Source organism: Chroicocephalus ridibundus, chromosome 4 (genome assembly GCF_963924245.1).
Source record: "Chroicocephalus ridibundus chromosome 4, bChrRid1.1, whole genome shotgun sequence".
NCBI classification, from domain to species: Eukaryota; Metazoa; Chordata; class Aves; order Charadriiformes; family Laridae; genus Chroicocephalus; species Chroicocephalus ridibundus.
This window is the reverse complement of record NC_086287.1, coordinates 63,789,383-63,806,966: the sequence shown is the minus strand read 5'-3', so window position 1 is coordinate 63,806,966 and position 17,584 is coordinate 63,789,383. Positions and strand designations below refer to the sequence as shown.

The window sequence follows — 17,584 nt, the reverse complement described above, 5'->3', positions numbered from 1 at the left end:
GAGAGTTTTTTGGGACCTAGATGCTATTGTCTTTTACAAATAATTTTGTTGCTTTTTCCAAGAGTAGTTTAGACTATACTAAGACAATGGGCTGATGTATAACAAATTGTGTGCGTCTACAAGCTCACACAGGCCTGTCACACTTCAGTTCCATAGAGATGCAACATTTGATAAATATTTGCCAAATTTACTATCTGTCTGTTGCCTGTAGCTGAGCTGTTCAGTGCTTGAAATACAAGTGGCTTGATGGAAAATGAGGAGCAACTTTTTCCAGGCATATGAATAACTTTTTAATTAGTAAGCTATCACTGAAATCATAATGCAGTGATAGGAAGGTGGGTTTTAACCTGTCCAAAGGGTAAAAAAAAAATTAAAAAAAAAAAGCAAGCTATTGTCTAGGCTGTAGCTTTTAAACCATGGGAATTTATGCCAATTCCAGTTAAAAGAGTGCGTTTATAGAGAGGTCTTGTGACTGTAACCCACCTCTGCGCAGGAATTTTCTTCCTGTATCTTTACCCACTCTCACTCCCACTCTCCTTAATCTGTACTGAGAGAATCAGATGCCTTAGCATTCAAGAACGACACACTCACACACCCCTTCAGATGTACTCAGCTGGGCACATAACTGCCTGCCTTTGCAGCAGGAGTACCAGCAGCTCACACACTGAACATCGTCATAACGGCATCCAGATAGTATGTGGCAGTGCGCAGCTATCAGCCATCATGGTGTGCTGGCTTTGTTAGGGTAGCTTCATGTCTCGTAAAAAGTTCTTGTTTCCAGTAATTCAGTTGCTGCCTTATTTTTAATTACTACCTCTTTTTTTTCTTAGAGAGAGAGAACAGGTGAAAATGAATGCAGCTTAGGAAAAGACAAACAGAAAACCCTGTGAAATTAATATAGAGGTACTCGTTACAAATGGAAAAACATACTGGTTTAGACTGCTGTTTGAGTATTCTTTCCAAAGTCGTCATGAGAAGAGAGATTTATAAAACCCAGCATTTCTAATTGGCTTATGTGTAATGATTGTCACTTATCTGTAATGATTGACACTTGAGAAAAACATCTACTTCTAACACTCTGAGAAAAGTTAAAGGGTGCTAGCTATAAATTGACTGCAGATAGTGCAGTTCTTAGATCTATGGCATTTTTTCTATGTTTTTAGAAAAAAGAGAGCAGCTTTTGTTTCAAGGTGGCTTATTTTTAATTAGCAATTTTGAGTGAACTTAAAGACCATATTGCAAGTATTTCTCTAATGCCTGCTCCCAAACGTGAGGATGGGATGTATGTTTAGAATAGTGGCTGCCAGTATTACAGCTCTGGGCTGTCTGTGATAAAGCCTGTTGCTGCATTAAGCTTCATCTCGCTGTCTTGACTCTGGCCATTCAAGTGGGGTGCAGTTTGACAGGTGTGAGCGTCGGTGTCGCTGTTCGCTGGGCAGGCTGGAGGTTAACTCAGATAGATGATGGGTGTGAATGGGCATTAGAAGCTTTCAAATATAACCACAGGATCATTTTGATCAACTCCGATTACACTCATGGTTTGCCTATCTTAGCTTAGGCAACACGCAAAAACCCCTGACCTTCTACAGATGTCAGCTCCCTTTTTCGTGAAGGAAAATAAAGGCTGGTGATGGATACTCTCAGTTACCAAGCAAAGGAACCTTTGCAGTTGCGGTGATAGCTAATGCCCTATGTAGATGCATACAGGGGGACAGCCTACACAATCACCACCCCTGCTAACTGTACCATAGATGAATTAACAGACACAAGCCATAAGGTGAGCAATTATCAAGTACGCAGGACTTAGGGCAAGTAAAAACATTTTATATTTCACAGATTCATAAACTGCTCTAGTTTAGAACATTCTGTTTAAGTCAGCTGCAGTCTGCAAGTTAGTTATCTATATACAAAATAAATGCACAGTACGTGCGAAATTTAACATTTTTCTGCTTTTTGCAGTCTTAATAATTAAGTCAAATAGCTTATGAATAAATAAAATAAGATTAAATTCAAGAGCATTCCTTCACTTATTTGTATAGCCTGATGTAGCAGATAGGTAAGTAGCGTAACATTCCATACTGCTGCAGAGTTCATAGTAAAACTGAAAAATCCCTTAAATGTGCATCGTTGCAGTACTGGAATACAATCAAGGTGAAATGCATCATGCATAGAAAATGAGCTCAGGTATTTGTCCTCCTTGTACTCCGGTTCCATTAGTACTGTCCGAGGAGCACTGGAACTGGAATGTCACTTTCCCGCACTGCACTTCAGTCATTCCCTCTTGCCCAAAGTAACTGAGTTCATTACCGTCGAGAATAGCACTTACATTGTAAAATGTATCTTGCTCAACCTGCACAGGGTGTTCAAACCACACAGAGAAAGTGTTACTGGAACCGTCAGAGGTAAACTTTGTCAGATTTTGAGCAAGGACAACGCCTAAGCGCTTCAGTTCAATTTTGACACTGTATTCAGCTTTGCCACAGCTTGACCCATACAATCCCAGTCCTGCTATAAATATCCGTTTGTCTACGGCAAACTGAATACTGTCACACCGCCCTCGGTACCTCCACTGATTGCTGCGATATGCAGACGACTGAAATCGATGGCATCGCTGAGGTACGAGTCCTTTTCTTTTTGTCAGTGGAAACTCTAGTTTGGGTTTATTTGCGGCTGTGTACCATAAGAATATGTTGTGAGTTTCCTCAAGGGTGAGGATGTCAGACTGGGCAGCTCCATTGGCAAACTCTTCCAAAGTCATGGTCGGAATCCGCACCAAGTACAAAGCTTTTCCTAATACATTCCTCTTGTTGCGCGGCGTAACCGGCAGCCCTTGCCGTTTGCATTCAGCCTCTGCCCAGTTGAGAACAGCCTCGAAAACTACCACTTCCTTGGTGTTGAGTGCCTCCCGGGTCACAATGATCTCTAGTGTTTGTTGATCTATCTCACAGAAGCCCTCTGACTTCAGTGCCATTTCTGCTTGAGCATCAATCACTTCCCAGCAGCGCTGCGTCAGCTCTGGCTCCTCAAAGAGCCTGCTCTGAGACAGCAGGACACAAGCGTTCTTCGCTTCTAAACTGGTCTCCAGAAAATTGACGCAAGCCTTTGCTAGGGCCGGCACGATGTACTTCTTGGCAGCATACAGTGTAGCCAGAACTGTGTCAGCTTCCAGGTCTATTTCATCACTATACATGTATCTAGATGGGGAAAAAAAAATAGTTTCTTAGGGAAAAACAAAAATACAGGCCATGAAAGATTGATCTATAGTCATCTTTGCTGGCAATGCATCTGACATTGAGTATTTGTCAGCACATTAAGTAAACAGTAATAAGTGCATATTGCACAATGCCAATTAGGAGATGTATATTTTATAAGCTACTTTGATTCTGTCCACGTAATTAGTAGACGTGTAGTGGCCACTTACTTTAATAGGATTAGGAAGGCTGCAGGTTCCACATCTGGTATATGGATTTCAGATTTGACCTCTGCGAGATCGCCATAAAACATAGCATAGAAGACAGAGCTACCAACTGCCAAAACATACTGGAAAATAAAGAGAGAGAAACCTCAGTGATATGTACCAGTAATAGCTGAGCGTGCTGGCTTTCACCAAGAGCTACACTTAGGGAAAGTTAAAAGCTGCAGTGGAGGCAGAAGGCTGCCTTGGACTGTTCCCTTTAATTGCAGCATACGTGAATTACTTTTGGGATTAGATGAGCACTGTAATTAGAGAAAAGAAAAGAAAAAGGGAATCTAGTTGTAAGGCAGGGGGAAAAGGCGAGACGCACAGCAGTATGAAAGAGCCAAAAATTATCTGCACAAACCTTATGGGCAGGAACTTTCTTGGATGCCCCCGGCGGGCCCACGATGAAGTGAACGTCAGCCATGAGTTCGTTATTGAACATCAGCGCGTTCCTGCAAGCGAGGGGAGAAGCCCCGTTAGCGGCGGGCAGCCCCTCGCCTGCTCCCGGGGCCTCCCCCGCGGCTGCGGCCCCGGCCCGGCCCGTCCCTCACGCCCGGACGCGGGGCAGGTGCCGGGGGCCGGGGCACCGGTCTCCCGCCCGCGGCGGCCGGGGCAGGGTCCGGCGGGTCCCGGCCCTTACCTCTCCCGCAGGGTGGGGTGGAAGGACTGCCAGTTGGAGCTCTCCAAGTTGTTGTTGTTGAGGTTCTGGAGCTGGGGCGGCGGGGGCGGCTGGGCGCTCTGCTGCAGCTGCAGGGCGTTCTTCTTGCTGTTGGCAGCGGTGGCGGCGGCGGCGGCGTTACTGTTTGCGATGTTGGTGTTGGTGCTGGCAGGGTAAAGTTCTGCAGCCATCTTCTTCTTCAGGGACAGGGGCACTATCTCATAGCATCCTGGCACCTTGCCGTTTGACCTCACACTCTTTTTGGACTTCTTTAAGGTCTCTGGAAGCAGAAGAAAGAAAGTCAAACACTTCATGATCCTGCCATTGAGGCAACCATGGGGCAGTGGCATGAGCAAGAGAACTAACAAATCCCAAATGCGAGTCCCACTATCTGGATATTTTGTACGCTTCTAGATGCAGGGTGGCTTTTTTAAATTTTTAAATTTTTTTTTTTTGGTGTGGGTTACAAGCCCGACGCACCTTTCCGTGGGGGAAAGGGATGATGCTGTATCGGATCGGTGCCAGCGCTCACCTTGGCTCGTAGGGGGGCTCCCAGCCTCCACGGCCCTGCCACGACTGCAGCGGGGGACCCGAGCGGGGCTGGCAGGCAGTTCCTTCCCCCGAGGACAGAGGAGAAAAAAATATAGAAGGAAAAAAAAAAGCGAAAGCCAAAATCCAGCAACAACGGAACCCCACAAATCCAGCCGAGGCGGTGGGTCAGGACCGAGAGTCAATCCACAAATCCTCCGGGTGCAGCAGCCCGGCCAGGGTGAAGCGCAGCCAGCCGCCCGATCCCCCGCGCTCCGCTCCGTCCTTCCCCGCCCGCCGGGGGCACATCCGCGGCGGCCGCGCCGGGCCGGGCCGTGGCGAGGCGGCGGCTCCCTGCAGTCCCGTTCCCGGGCGGCCCCGCCGCCGTTCGCACCAACTTTCCTCCTCTCCTCCCCGCGGCGGCCGCCGCCACACGGCGCTGCTCCTCCGCGCTGCTCCCGCCCCGCGTCGGGGGCGTTGCTGGCCGCCGGGCGCCCCGGCTCCTCGGCGGCGGGCGGGCGGCGCTGCCCCGGGCGCTCCCCTCACGGCGGCGGCGGGATGCGGCGCGGCTCTGCCGGGCCCTGCCTCCGCCTCCCGCCCTAATAGGCAGCCGCTGCGACGCGCGTCACGGCCGCCCGCGCCAATGGGGAGCGCCGGGGCGCGGCGGGGGGAGCCGCCCCCCGCCCCGCCGTGTGTCAGTCTTCCGCGCGCACCCAGGGTGCCCCCCCCGCGCCCGCCCGGGGGCGCTCGGCGCCGGGGCGCCTGTACGTGCGCAGCGCCGAGCGGCGGCGGCGGGGACCCGCCGTCCCTCAGCCGCTCCATGTCGCGTCCCCTCCCCCCCGCCCCGGATTACCGCAGCGGGAACACGCGCGGCGGGGAGGAGAGGGGAGGACACGGGGGACCGGCCCATGGTGGGGCGGAGCGGCCCCGGGAGCTCACCGACCTTCCCGACCGGCCCGGGCGGGGGCGCCGCCGCGCCGCGCACCGCCCCGTTCCGCTCCGCTGCCGGGCTGCCCCGCTGGGGCCGGCGCCCGGGGCGGCTTGGGGCACGGCCGGGGCGGAATTATTTAAAGGAAATTTTAAGTTTTGTTGGGTTTGGTCCTGTCCTCCCCCCCCCCCCCCTTTTTTTGGCAGCCCCGAAGCTGCCGTGCACCGGTTGTGCGGCCCCCCCCGGCCTGGGTCGCCGCCCGCCTGCCGGGGAGGTTCCTGGGGGGGACTGAGCCTCTTCCCGCGGGGGTGGGCACGGCCTGGCTCCTCTCCCCGGTTACTCGTTTTGGTGGGAAGGTCACTCTTTTAAGTAGTTGCCTAGGAATTTCTCTATATTCGTGTTAACGACTATGTGGCATCTAGGTACTTCCCAAAGTCCAAGTTCCAAGTCACGAGTGGGATATGGAGAGAAGGGAAAGTCATGAGAAAAACAGCAGCTTCTTTCCAAAAAAAAAAAAAATAACGTTTTTCTTGGTACCAGCTTCATGGCCCCTGCAGTCCCCGTTCAGGAAAGCCGAGGGGTTTTGCCGCGCTTGAACTTGCTCCCTCGTGTGCAAGGGCTCCAGTCCCAGGGGTGTCCCTGAAGGCAAAGGGGGCTCATCTGGGAGTGGGACGCTCTTGGTGCATTTTTAGTACCCGTGGAACGATTTGAGGTGTTTGGGTTGTACAATTTAAAAAACTATATATTTTTTTATTTTTTAAAAACGTTTGCATCTGTGCGGGACGTGTTTATGTTAACTTTGGCCCTGCATTTAATTTAGGTACGGGTAGTATGGCGTTCTAGCCACTTGCAGCCTCTTTAAGGCTTTTCACTTAAAACCAGCCCCCATATTAATTTTCTGGCTGTTTGGTAGCTTCAGAATTTAAACTAAGGACGTGCAATGTTTTGTCAAATGACCTGTGGGCATGAATGCAAGCAGAAATGTCTGAACAGCCACAATGCAAATGCGTGTAAGCGCTCCTGAAACTCCGCTCGGAAGAGAAAGCTGTGAATTGCCTGGCTCTGCTCCACTGCAGAGGAGCCGAAGTTGGGCCCTCCCGGGATAGCAGGAGATGGGGAAGCAAACCGGGCATGGCTGTGTGACACCACACGCGTTTCTGTAGTGCGAAGAGCAAAGTTTAGATCTGTTGAACCCCAGGCTATCACTTCCGAAAGTTTTTTTTTGGTTTTTGTTGAATTTTGGACATTTCTGTTGAGTACAGTTTTATAAAATCATACTTCGAAACACAGAACAACTGCCCTTAAGAATCATGGGTACTGGTTACTTTTTCCTAAACCTTTGATTTTTAGGGTTGTGTTGAGGAGGTGGCTGCGCTTGGATGTTTCTTTATTTTTGAGGGAGAGGTGTTTGGAAGTTTTTGCTTGATAAATGCTTTCATTTTGATGCTTCTGCAGGGCTGACAGGCGTAATCACCTTCGACGTGATCTTGGTAATTGTGGCTAGCAAAAGGGCATTATTGTTAGAACTTGGTGCTAAATGAAACGGTTTTGATTAATTGTAAATCCGTGAGATTGTTCCAGTGTTTCGAGCTGAATTTTCATCTTTATCAGTTTAAGTGCCCACGTAGGGGATCAGCTAAAGGAAATTGAGTTGAGACTAATAGTTAACGATTTACCGTACATTGTGGATTTTCGGTCAAGTGATAAAAGGCTGGCAGGAAATGAGAAACTGATACCTCAAATAAGAGTAAACATGTGTTAAGTGTAGCTTTTACAAGATTGTTTGATAAATTATAAATTGGTTTAGGCAAAGCACAGTCCGTACCGATGTATTTCAGTTAGTTTTAAGCTGGTAACACCAACGCTTGAAATAAGTTTATACATCTGGAGGCAGTTCCGTGGCTGATGTAAATTGTCGTAGCGCTGTTGACGTTAATTGGGTTCCAGCAATTTATGCCGACGGAGTGTATGCCTTAGTATCTGTGATAAACACTGTTTTTTGGTGTTGGAATATGAGTCTGAGAAGGAGCGTGAATTAACTGTGAAGATGTAAGTAGACTTTTGTTAGGGACATAGGGTTTTAAGCAAATGAATTTTTTTCAGAGCTTAATTTGTAGTTAGGTGGGAGACGAGACATGCACGTTACCTTATTTGTTACTTATTTGTTACCGGATGTGTTAAAAGTTGTAGGCCTAAGTTACATCCTCATTCAGCAAAAGCATTTGCAAATGCTTGGCTTTGCGCATAATTTCACTGATACCCATTTAGCCTGCTCACGTGTGGGGAGTCGGCATGTGCAGCCTTGGATCCTGACAAGCACGTTAGAAAAACTTTGTGCAGTGCTTTAAAGGTCTCTTGTCTGTAAAGCGAGAAAGGATTTTGGTTTAGCTTATCTAAAAAGGTGCTGCTAAAGCTTCGTGATGAGAGGATCTGGCCTGGCAGCACAGTCCGCGTTGTTTGCTGAGACGTGAAGTGAGGCAACCGCAACAGCCCACCTGCTCGAGCACCGCGTTCCCTGAATTTAAGGTTAGGATTAGGAATAATTGTATTGCTTTCCGTTGCAGATCCATGTCTGTATATTCCTCGTTTTGCACACATGCTTGAGTTTGGGGATAAGAACCACGAGGTGTCCATGACGGCTCTCAGGCTGTTGCAGAGAATGAAGCGGGACTGGATGCACACCGGCCGCCGGCCCTCTGGGCTCTGTGGAGCAGGTATGTCAGACGCTGGCTGCATCGCTTCCCTGGCAATGGGTTAGATGGGAGAGTCTGGGCGTTGGGAACACATTGAGGACTTTCTCCTTTCCTCGGTGATGCCATATTCTCTGGGTTTTGTGCTGTCAGGCACCTACAGATTATACAGGTCTTCATCGAAATAGTTTCTGAAACTCAAACTTCATTTTTGTCCTTGCTCCTACATTATTTGCTCAGATCCTTTGTATCTTATGTTTTGGATTTTTTAACCTCCTTTCTGGTGCTCCTTTCGCCCCCACTCTGTGCAAGCTCTAGCTGCTAAAAGGTTTTTTTTGTCAGCTGAAATGACACCATTAGTGCAAGCACTTTGATTTGTGTCTTTACACAGTCTTATGCAAGAAATGCCCTCTTTGACCTGTTCTGTGAAATTATTTTCCTCTCCTTCTTCATCTTTTTCCAAGCTCCATTGCTGTCATGATGCTTACAAAAAACCTACCGGTTTGGGAGGGCTAGGTTAAAAGGTAGTCAGTACCAGCCAGTGAGGTCAGAGTAATGAAGACTGGAGATAGTCACAGAGTTCACAAATGCGCTTTATTTTATTTGAAAAATGTTACGTGTGCATGCTGGAATGAGAAATAGCACAGAAACCGTAGGGGACCCAGGACTACGCAATCTTCTTGAAATTTCTAGCCTCTTTTGGTTAATAGTACTTGCTTATTGCACGTTGCTAAAAATTTGAGTATAGGCTCTATGGGAGACCAGCCTGGTCTTTGATTCACTACATAGACTATATCCACACGAGCAACTAATTCGATTCAACAGACATGGATCAATAAATGGAAGCAGGTGGTGCTGGGTCCCCTACATCCATCCACGCAACATGCAGTTCATGTGCTGTACCGCGGACTGGGTTTAGCTTGGTTCCCCAGCCTAAAGGCCTGTGCCATACCTTGTCCGAAGGACCGGTTGTTAGTTCAGCCCCTGATGTTCCCGCTAGGAACTGGAGCACTTTAATCACATACCTGAAGTGGAGCTCTGCTTTGGTTTCCTCTGAGAGGAATCACTTTTGCATGCTGAAAACAGTTGTGCGCGCTGAGCCACTGCACGATGAAAGGGGGGTGACGCTTCGAAACGGAGCTGGTGGTGTGAATCAACACACTAGTGTAAACGCAGCCAGTACTGGTTATCTAGCTGTGTAGAGGGTCTTGCAGGAGAGCACTTAGGCACTAGGAAGACAGTGATAGTGGCAACAGCAATGAGGATAACAGCTTAAGTGGATTCACTGTTTCGCTTCTGGAAGAGTTGACTGGAGATCTTTTTATTCAGGGCCAGTAAATTCCGCTAAAAAGGTGATAGCTTTGAAAGTATGTGAACAACGAGATGTTCTTTTGCTGTATTTGAGTAGCTGGCCGTGGTTTCCCAAATGCTAAAGCACAGAATTTTTCAGGGTGCAATTTGCAATCAGCTTAATTCTATTGGATAGGAAGCAAAGTTTGTGAAGTCAAGTCAATCACCTGTATTCAGGGACACAGCTGAGCATAAGCATTTACAGCTCTGCAGCTGAAGACAGGGACAAAGAGGGGGTATAGCTATCTGACTGCTTTCTGCTTTTCTTCAGGAAGTTTTCCTCTTTTTGACATTGACTTTCTCTGCTTATTCTCTAGCTCTGCTAGTAGCAGCAAGAATGCATGATTTCCGACGTACTGTTAAAGAGGTCATCAGGGTGGTCAAGGTTTGTGAGTCTACATTAAGGAAAAGGTCAGTGCAGTTTTATTGCTTTTATCTTTCGTTTACAGTACTGAAAAGTGGTGTAGTCTAAAATGAATGTATATTGGAGAAAACCAGGTTCTTTTCCTTTGTGCCAAGTGCCAAGAATAAAATAAGTACAACATGTTTTAGCTGGTCGTTTTTAAGTGCTAACACCTGCCTCTTATGTAAGGCCTCAGATGCTTAGCAAAGATGGTAAGGGGCACGGTGCCCATTTAACAGGTGAAGAGTTGAAGGCAAAAATGCTGGGTCAGAAATGTTAACAGTGTTGTCATGTCCTCAGAAGAAATAATTGATCGATTCTCAAAACTCAGGGTGTACTGTGGGATTTTTTATTTTCATTAATCCAGCATACAGTGCTGAAAAGTCTTGTCTTTTAGCTGTTACTGAACAGAACGTTTCAAAATGTTAAACCTTTAGCTGTGCTAAAATGTTCCTTTTCAGTAGTGTTGCACTGCTAATAAATAGAAGACAGCACAGTGAGCCTAATGGTAAGTTCACTGAAGGGCTCAGAAGTGGAATTAGCAGCAGAATGTGTGCCTGAAAGTGGCAATTTCCCTTTGGCATGTTGGTTTTTTTGAAGATGTAGTTGCATTTTCCATGTTTGATAAAGTCAGCAGCCACCCATTTTCCCTCATTTTAGTTTTGAAAAGCTGTAACATTTTCTTTCCTTGTAGGTTCAGTAAAAAATGACATAACTGTGAAATACCATGATTTCTGTCGCCCCCAGTTGGAATTTTTTGTACCACCAATAAATTCTGAAATTTGTTCTACCAAGGTTTGTGTTTGGGAAGCTCCCCTGATGTCTCTCTTTCTCTCCACCTTGCTGAGACCAGCTTAAGCGCATCCAGCCGAGCCTAATACTTGTTAATAATATTCACATCTTAATTGTGAAAAATGGGGGTTTTTTTGCCCCAGGTCCTGTTCCTTTATGGAACAGGAATGATACTATTTCCCTACCGTGTGTGAATGATGTAGTGATAAATTTAAAGAGTTTGAAGTGCTTTAAGGTCCTACAGCAATAAGGATGGAGCAGTACAAACGCCACCTTTTTTTCTCTGGTCAACAGGTCATGTGTTTTAATGTGCATTTTGTATGATTCATGATTTATGCACCCACAATCTACTCCAAGATGCCTTGGTTAAATAGTTAAAGTGTTTGTTCTTACTAAGAAAATAAGCATAATAAATTAGAGTTGGAAGGAAAATTAATTTGAGCAATTGTTTCAAGCGAGGAAATCTTACTTCAAAATTCATGCTTTGAAATGTTTACTCAAGTCACACACATCAACTAAAATGACAGCGTTATTTACTTTGACAGGGTAAACGTGACAGCTGAATTATTTTCAGGCAGCTATAATTACAACTGTATTTATCACGAATCTATAAATTTGATTGATGTTTTTCAAATAGGAGCACATTATATAGTATTTAACGAAGGCAAATAAAAAAAATACCTTTGAATAACTGTTCCTGCACTCCAGTTTTTTTCCTCTTCTTTCAAGAATTCCTCTCAAAATGCCATCGAGTAGAAGTTGTCTAAATTAATAAGCACTTGTTTCACATTCTTAAAAATTCCTTTGCTTCTCAGTTTGATGTACAGTTTTATTTCCTTTTAATTATTGCTATAGTTACTCTGGTTTGTAAAGAGCTGCTGCTGCTTTGTGTGTTGTGAAGGCGTTGAATGTAGTTGGATGGACGCCCATTAATGGTCGGCGTTGGATGCTGCGCTCACTGCTGATGGCTTTGCCCTGACGGCTCTCGAAGCAAAACCAGACAGGAGCCCAGATAATGCTGAAATGTCCAACCCGCAGGTTCTGCCGTATGGTTTGATTTTGCTCCCAGTTGGCTACACGGCTCCTGGGGAAGCACAGACCATTACGAGCTGAATTTGCTTTTAGTGCTGACGGACTTCCATGGCAGAAATCTGCAAGGGCAGAGGCGGCAGTGACAGAAGGTGCCTTCTCCCCCTGCCCCACAGAGGCTGCCCAGCAGCTGGCGGGGCACAGGGCTGTGTTTATCAGTGGCTCGGCTGAGGATGCGGGAGCGATGCTTTTTAAGAACGCCTTGCTTGGCTTCCTGTTTCAGGAGGACCCTCAGCAAGGGCTGGCAGCCCTTCCCTGAGGAGGGCACTGATTCTGGTCCCGTGCAATGCAGCTGATGGGACTGCATACAAGGGGATTAGTTCATCCTGTTCTCCATCAGCTGGAGAGCACCAAGCCCCACGTGCCTGTACCTCTTATTGCCTCTTTGACCGCCTTGTACAGGAGGAGTAGCTCTTAGGAGGAGGTTCACAACAACGTGGTATACCTTCAGGTCATAAAAAATGAATGATCTGATCATAAAGGGAATCTGTTTTGGAAGGAAAAAGTGCCACAGCATGGCCCATGGACCCCATCACTCATCTTCGAATGAAGAATTCTTGATTTAACCATCTGTGTGATTAAAAAACAGTGTGTGGTTTTTTTAATATGCGTGGGGGTTTTTTGGTAGGATCTTGGTAAGAAAACTTTGTAGTTACTTCACAGGGCTTTCTAGCTTTATGTTTTGAAGCACACAATTAAAATGTAAAGCTTGTTGCTGTTGTTGAAAGTGAACGTATTAAATATTAATAAATGCACTGATAATTCTGTCTCATTTCCAGTCTAATTGAAATGATATTAACTTATATATCACTTTATATATTCAAAGTACTGTACAAATATTAACTAATTAGTCAAGTTGTTATTTTCTGTGTAATCATCTGTGGAGATAGCAGAAATTAACTTTTAATAAACCCAGCTCTTTTATTTAGTTTAATCCTCACATTTGTGCCTGTGTTCAATGCGCCTGTCTTTGCTGCTGCCTTTTTAACCTTTACATACTCTGCCCCTTCATCTGTTTATTCACCTATTGCATACTTTCTCTGCATACTAAATTCTGTCTTATCTGCAGTGAGAATAATTTTTGTGATATTTGTCCATTGTGCATTATCTAATACTGTGCGGCCCTTACGCCTGTTTAAAGATCTTAGACTCTTCTTCAATAGAAATATAAAAAAAATCAGCTTATCTTTGTTAACACTTGCATTTTACTTTGGCTTATTCTCTTTATCTTTAAATTGAGCTGCTTTTTACATAAAAAAATATTTCTTCTCAGTTCCATAAAGTACTATCTGTTAAAAAACCTATTTGTGATGAACTTCAGAAGAAGTAAAGCTTCATTTAGAAGGAATTGGAATGAAGGGCCAGAATAGGTTTAAAGGGTGCGTTTTTAAGGTGAATGGTTTTTTTCTTACAACAAAATAGCATTTTGGGGAAGAAAGACAAGACTTGCTATGAAGGAACTCCATTTGTCAGGCTGGGTGGAGATGCTGCAGGGACTTTTATAAATGGGGCCCTTTGCTTGTATCTTGGGGACCCCGCTACAGCTTTTTCAGTGACTGTATTGGTAGTTTTCTGGAAAAATTAAAGATTCGTGCATAGAGATAAATGTATTGCCTGAAGCTTTCCTTATTTTCATTTCTGCATTATATAGCTCATGTAAGCTTCATGTCCAAGCTCCCAGTGCAGTCTCAAGCCGGGCAGATGCCTGTGAGAGCAGACAAAGGGAGGAGCAAGTCTGTACGTGAGACCTCAGTCAGGACGGGAAGAGACGGTAACAGAGAGGCGCGTAGCTGCGAGGTGGCTGTGAGGTTACCTTCCCCAAAATACCAAAGCCGTTATCAAGGCCAGGAGTGAGGGGAAGACCGCAAAGAAGTCTGTGTTTTGCTGTGATCCAAGTAAAGCCGTGCTAAAATGCTGTGAAAGGTACCTGATGAATTAAGTGAGAGCTGTTTACCAAAGGTATTTGAGGATGGCGAAGGGCAGAGGATGCTCAGTAGGTCAGAGTTGCGTAAGCGCTCTTGGTTGAAGTGCGGTTTGGGGAGAAGCTTTCGGAAAACTGGGGGAGTTCCCTTGTGTAAAGAAGCTTGTGGTGGTGTCCGCTCTGGTCTCAGCTCAGCAGCCGTGGAGCTCCTTCACTGGCCACTGTTGTGAATAAGCTAAGAAAGTAAATTGAGAAATATTTTATGTCTCCGGGTAAATAATTTCAAGTGGCTTGTAGATGATTTCCAGAAGTTTTTGTAGTATGGCGAGTGAAATACAATTTGATCCACGCGATTTGGTATTGCATACCTGTGTAAATTGTATTGTCTGTTTTAATGAAAAAAGGTTTCCTTTTTGCGGAATCCAATTTCACAGGCAATGTTCCTTTTTATAAATCTGGCTTCTATACAGCTAGTAAGTGAATACATTAATTAGATTCCTAATATATTTTAGTACTTCATACTTATTTTTAAAATGTCATTTCAAAATTATTTGGTGTCTGTTACTTTTAAAACAATAATTAACTTATTAGCACTAACTCAGGCTTAGATCTTATAAACAGTTTTCTCTGTGTTTGACTTTCCTCATCTGAGTGCCTGTTAAGAAATTAAGCAGCACACTATTTTTCTTTTCCAGGAGATCATAGAGTGTTTTTGACAGACCGCAGCAGAGGAACCATGCTAATAAAACAAAATTTTAAGGAATGCTAAAGCATTTTGTTTCATTAGCATGGTGTGAACACTTGAATTGTGGGGGAAAAAAATCCCAAGAACAAAAAATTGCAGGTGGTGTAGACTGGAGGGCTTCTGGGATGGCCAGGGAGATCTGTGGGTGGGATTGTTGGTGGGCTGACTGTGTGCACGAGTGTTAACCCACGTGAACCGCACGTGTAAGCCTTTGCAGAATCAGGGCTTTAAAATTTATGCTAACGAACTTGGGATAATTTTAAATCTCTGTTTTGGTGTGAGCAAGTAAAAACAACGAATTCTAAAGGGTGCTTTTATGTAGTACAATAAATCTTTCAAGGTATCCCTTCTTGAATACTTGGAAAAACGACAGAGAGTTGCCAGCAAATGAGCACCATAAATTATCAGTCGCCAATTAATTTGCAGTAAATGACTGCATGTGTATGCTCTTAGTCCATTGCAGAAAGAGGTGAAATGTATCAATGTAGTACAGCATGGAAGTTGTTTAAGTGAAAATATTTCTCTTTACGTTGCATTGGGCCAGGGACACAGACAGACTAATTTAGCACAGCTCAGGTGATAAGTTGTAAGTTGTAAAACCACGGTAACTGGATCACCTCTGATTTTGTCCTTACCTTTAGTAATGAGATACTCATTCATATAGGCTTTAAAAATACCTTTTTTATATTGCTGCAAGCACATGTAAAATTATGTACAATGATTACATATAAGGAGATTACACTTCTGTTTATTTACATACTGGTGGTTTTTGTGCCATGTAGGAAGCATTTAATAACTATTTCTGGTACGTATTCTGTATTAAGTATCACTTATGGAAGTATGTAAACACATACCCTAAAAGTAGTTCATGCATAAACATCGAATGGCTTGGAAAAAAATGGAGAGAAAAGGATGATGCAAGGGACTGTTAAATTTGTAGTATGAAAAATAGTGATGGTTTGCCACATCGGTGTGAATTCTGAACTTCTCTCCTACGAGTGAGTGCACAGGTTTAGAGCGGTAATCAGCACTGATGAACTTTAAGTTAAAACAGTGGGGATAAACTGCAATATTTTGGTACTTCACTAAGATGCAAAAGTAAATCCCTTACTTTTCCGGAGTTTGCAAACGTTGGAGTTGTCAAATCAGCTGATCTATTACTAGAATATTTATAATTGGTATGGCAGTTGAGATCATGTTGATATCTTGTAAGTTATTGCTTAGGGCTTTAATTCTATTGTTAATTTGGGAAAAATCAAGGGAATTTAATTACCACCACCAATTTATCTTGCAATAAAGCTTTTTTCATGTATTTCTGCTAACAGAATAAAGCAATAAATAAAGCTTTTTTCATGTATTTCTGCTAACAGTATGTTAATATTCAACTTAGTACTTTTTTTAATCCATTAATAAAATTTTTTAAGTACTTTAAAAAGACCTTTCACAACAGGGAGCTTAAAGGGTGACTGCTCAGGCTAAATTTCAGTTTTAAAAAAGCAGTGGTTTCTGAAGTTATAATTTGTTTGCCCTTCTGTACAGAGATCCAGCACAAGATACCTCTGCTTTATGCTGCCTGCTTTCTAGAGCTAGATGCTGAGTGTGTGTCTGAAGGAGGACACTGTGGCTTTTCTGAAATGGTCTCTGCTTAGAAGTCCCTCTCGGACTTTGAACGTGAACTCCTGAAGCATTTGTGAGTTGGACTCCAGAAGCGCTTCTTCTTTTACGTGCTTTGTTGCACCCCACTGCTGCAGAATTTCAATTAACATTAAAACCGAGCAGTTAGCTGCACACTGGAGTCTTTTTTTCCCTTAGCTGTAGACTAGATTCATAACTCTTCACCGGATGGTATCCCTGAAACAAAACAAAGTGAAAAAAACATTGCTCGTAACTTCAAAATGACTGACCCATTTTCCCTTATTGGGAGCTAAATTAAGTGTGAACAGAATCGGTTTACTGTTTTGTGCACAAAAGTGCTTTATCAGAAGGCGAGGTGTGGTTTTGTCCATAAACGGATGAAACAAAAGCCGTGGAAATTTTTCTTTGAAAAAAATAAAGGGTTGGGGTTAGAGGCAGATGACACCAAGCTCTGGAAAAACTTTTCTCCCAGAGGAATTTGCTTGAAAGAGTTTGCTGTGAGAAACTGTAGGAGGAGGGAGGGTTTATACTGGAAGTTGAGTCTTAGCCTGCGCTGTAGTGGTTGCCTCTGCTTTGACTATAAATAGAAAATACTTGTCTGCCAAATTTCAATTTTTAGAGCCCTTTTGAATGTGTGCCAAGGAAATAATATCTTAATTTGTATATCTGTTTATTTTCCTCCTTCTGTGCATAACTTGAAATGGCAACCCCTATTAGATATTTTTTTTAGATTAACAAAAGTGCAAAATGAACTTGGATATCATTTTTATGTGGGACTTAAAAAATAGCCCCTAGCTATTTTTTTATTTTTTTTTTCATGAGGGCGCTCCCTCGCCCCTGAAATCGTTGTGCTTACCATTAAGGTTGCGTCAGTTTTTCTTAGCTGCCAAACTAATGTTACCTTGTTTCATGCGGTGTAGACTGCTGCCTGCATCAGTTTGTTGCCTTGGTGGCATGTGTCCAAACACTGGATAAAATTAAAGAAATGTTTAAAAATATGTAGACAGGATATCAGCCAATGTAAAATGTTGAGGCAGGCAAGCGGTTGGCAAACGCAGGTATTTATTTATACCAAGTTAAAGGAGAAAATGTTGAGTGAACAGCTCGCTCTCCCGCAGAGATGGTGCTCAAGCTGTGATCCTGACCATCGGGGACGGTTCTTCATTGCAGGAGGAAGGCTAGAGCCTTGTGCTTACGACCGGTCAGAAGTGAAGAAATAACGTACTGCTCTAAATTTGGGTTTGCCACTGGGCTGTGCCTACACCGTCACGCTGGCAGCCCTCACGGCCGGGGGGTCAGCCCTCGCCCCGTTTGGCTTGGATCAGGACTGAGGAAGAGGAGGGCACGGGACTGGATGCTGGTGGCTGGGTCGGATGGTCGAGCCA

General features: G+C 44.6%; 2 protein-coding genes across 5 annotated transcripts in view; one reads left to right on the top strand and one right to left on the bottom strand.

Moving 5' to 3' along the window:
* Window positions 1–17,584, top strand: part of BRF1 (BRF1 RNA polymerase III transcription initiation factor subunit) — a 179,332-nt gene that overhangs the window by 82,321 nt on the left and 79,427 nt on the right. For all 3 annotated transcript variants that reach the window (XM_063333487.1, XM_063333489.1, XM_063333488.1), the window contains 2 exons: window positions 8,139–8,288; window positions 9,932–10,025. In XM_063333487.1, coding sequence (XP_063189557.1) covers window positions 8,139–8,288; window positions 9,932–10,025 — 244 coding nt within the window. The remainder of the gene's footprint in view (window positions 1–8,138; window positions 8,289–9,931; window positions 10,026–17,584) is intronic.
* On the bottom strand, window positions 183–5,240 carry BTBD6 (BTB domain containing 6). Of its 2 annotated transcripts, XM_063333491.1 has the most exons (5): window positions 4,651–5,183; window positions 4,101–4,398; window positions 3,822–3,912; window positions 3,422–3,540; window positions 185–3,194 (listed from the first exon to the last, which is right to left on the bottom strand). In XM_063333491.1, the coding sequence occupies exons 2-5, from the start codon at window positions 4,307–4,309 to the stop codon at window positions 2,162–2,164; spliced, it is 1,452 nt and encodes a 483-aa protein (XP_063189561.1). In that variant the 5' UTR covers window positions 4,310–4,398; window positions 4,651–5,183; the 3' UTR covers window positions 185–2,161. The 2 variants fall into 2 exon arrangements, with proteins under 2 accessions (XP_063189560.1, XP_063189561.1); XM_063333490.1 differs by having other exon boundaries at window positions 183–3,194; window positions 4,101–5,240.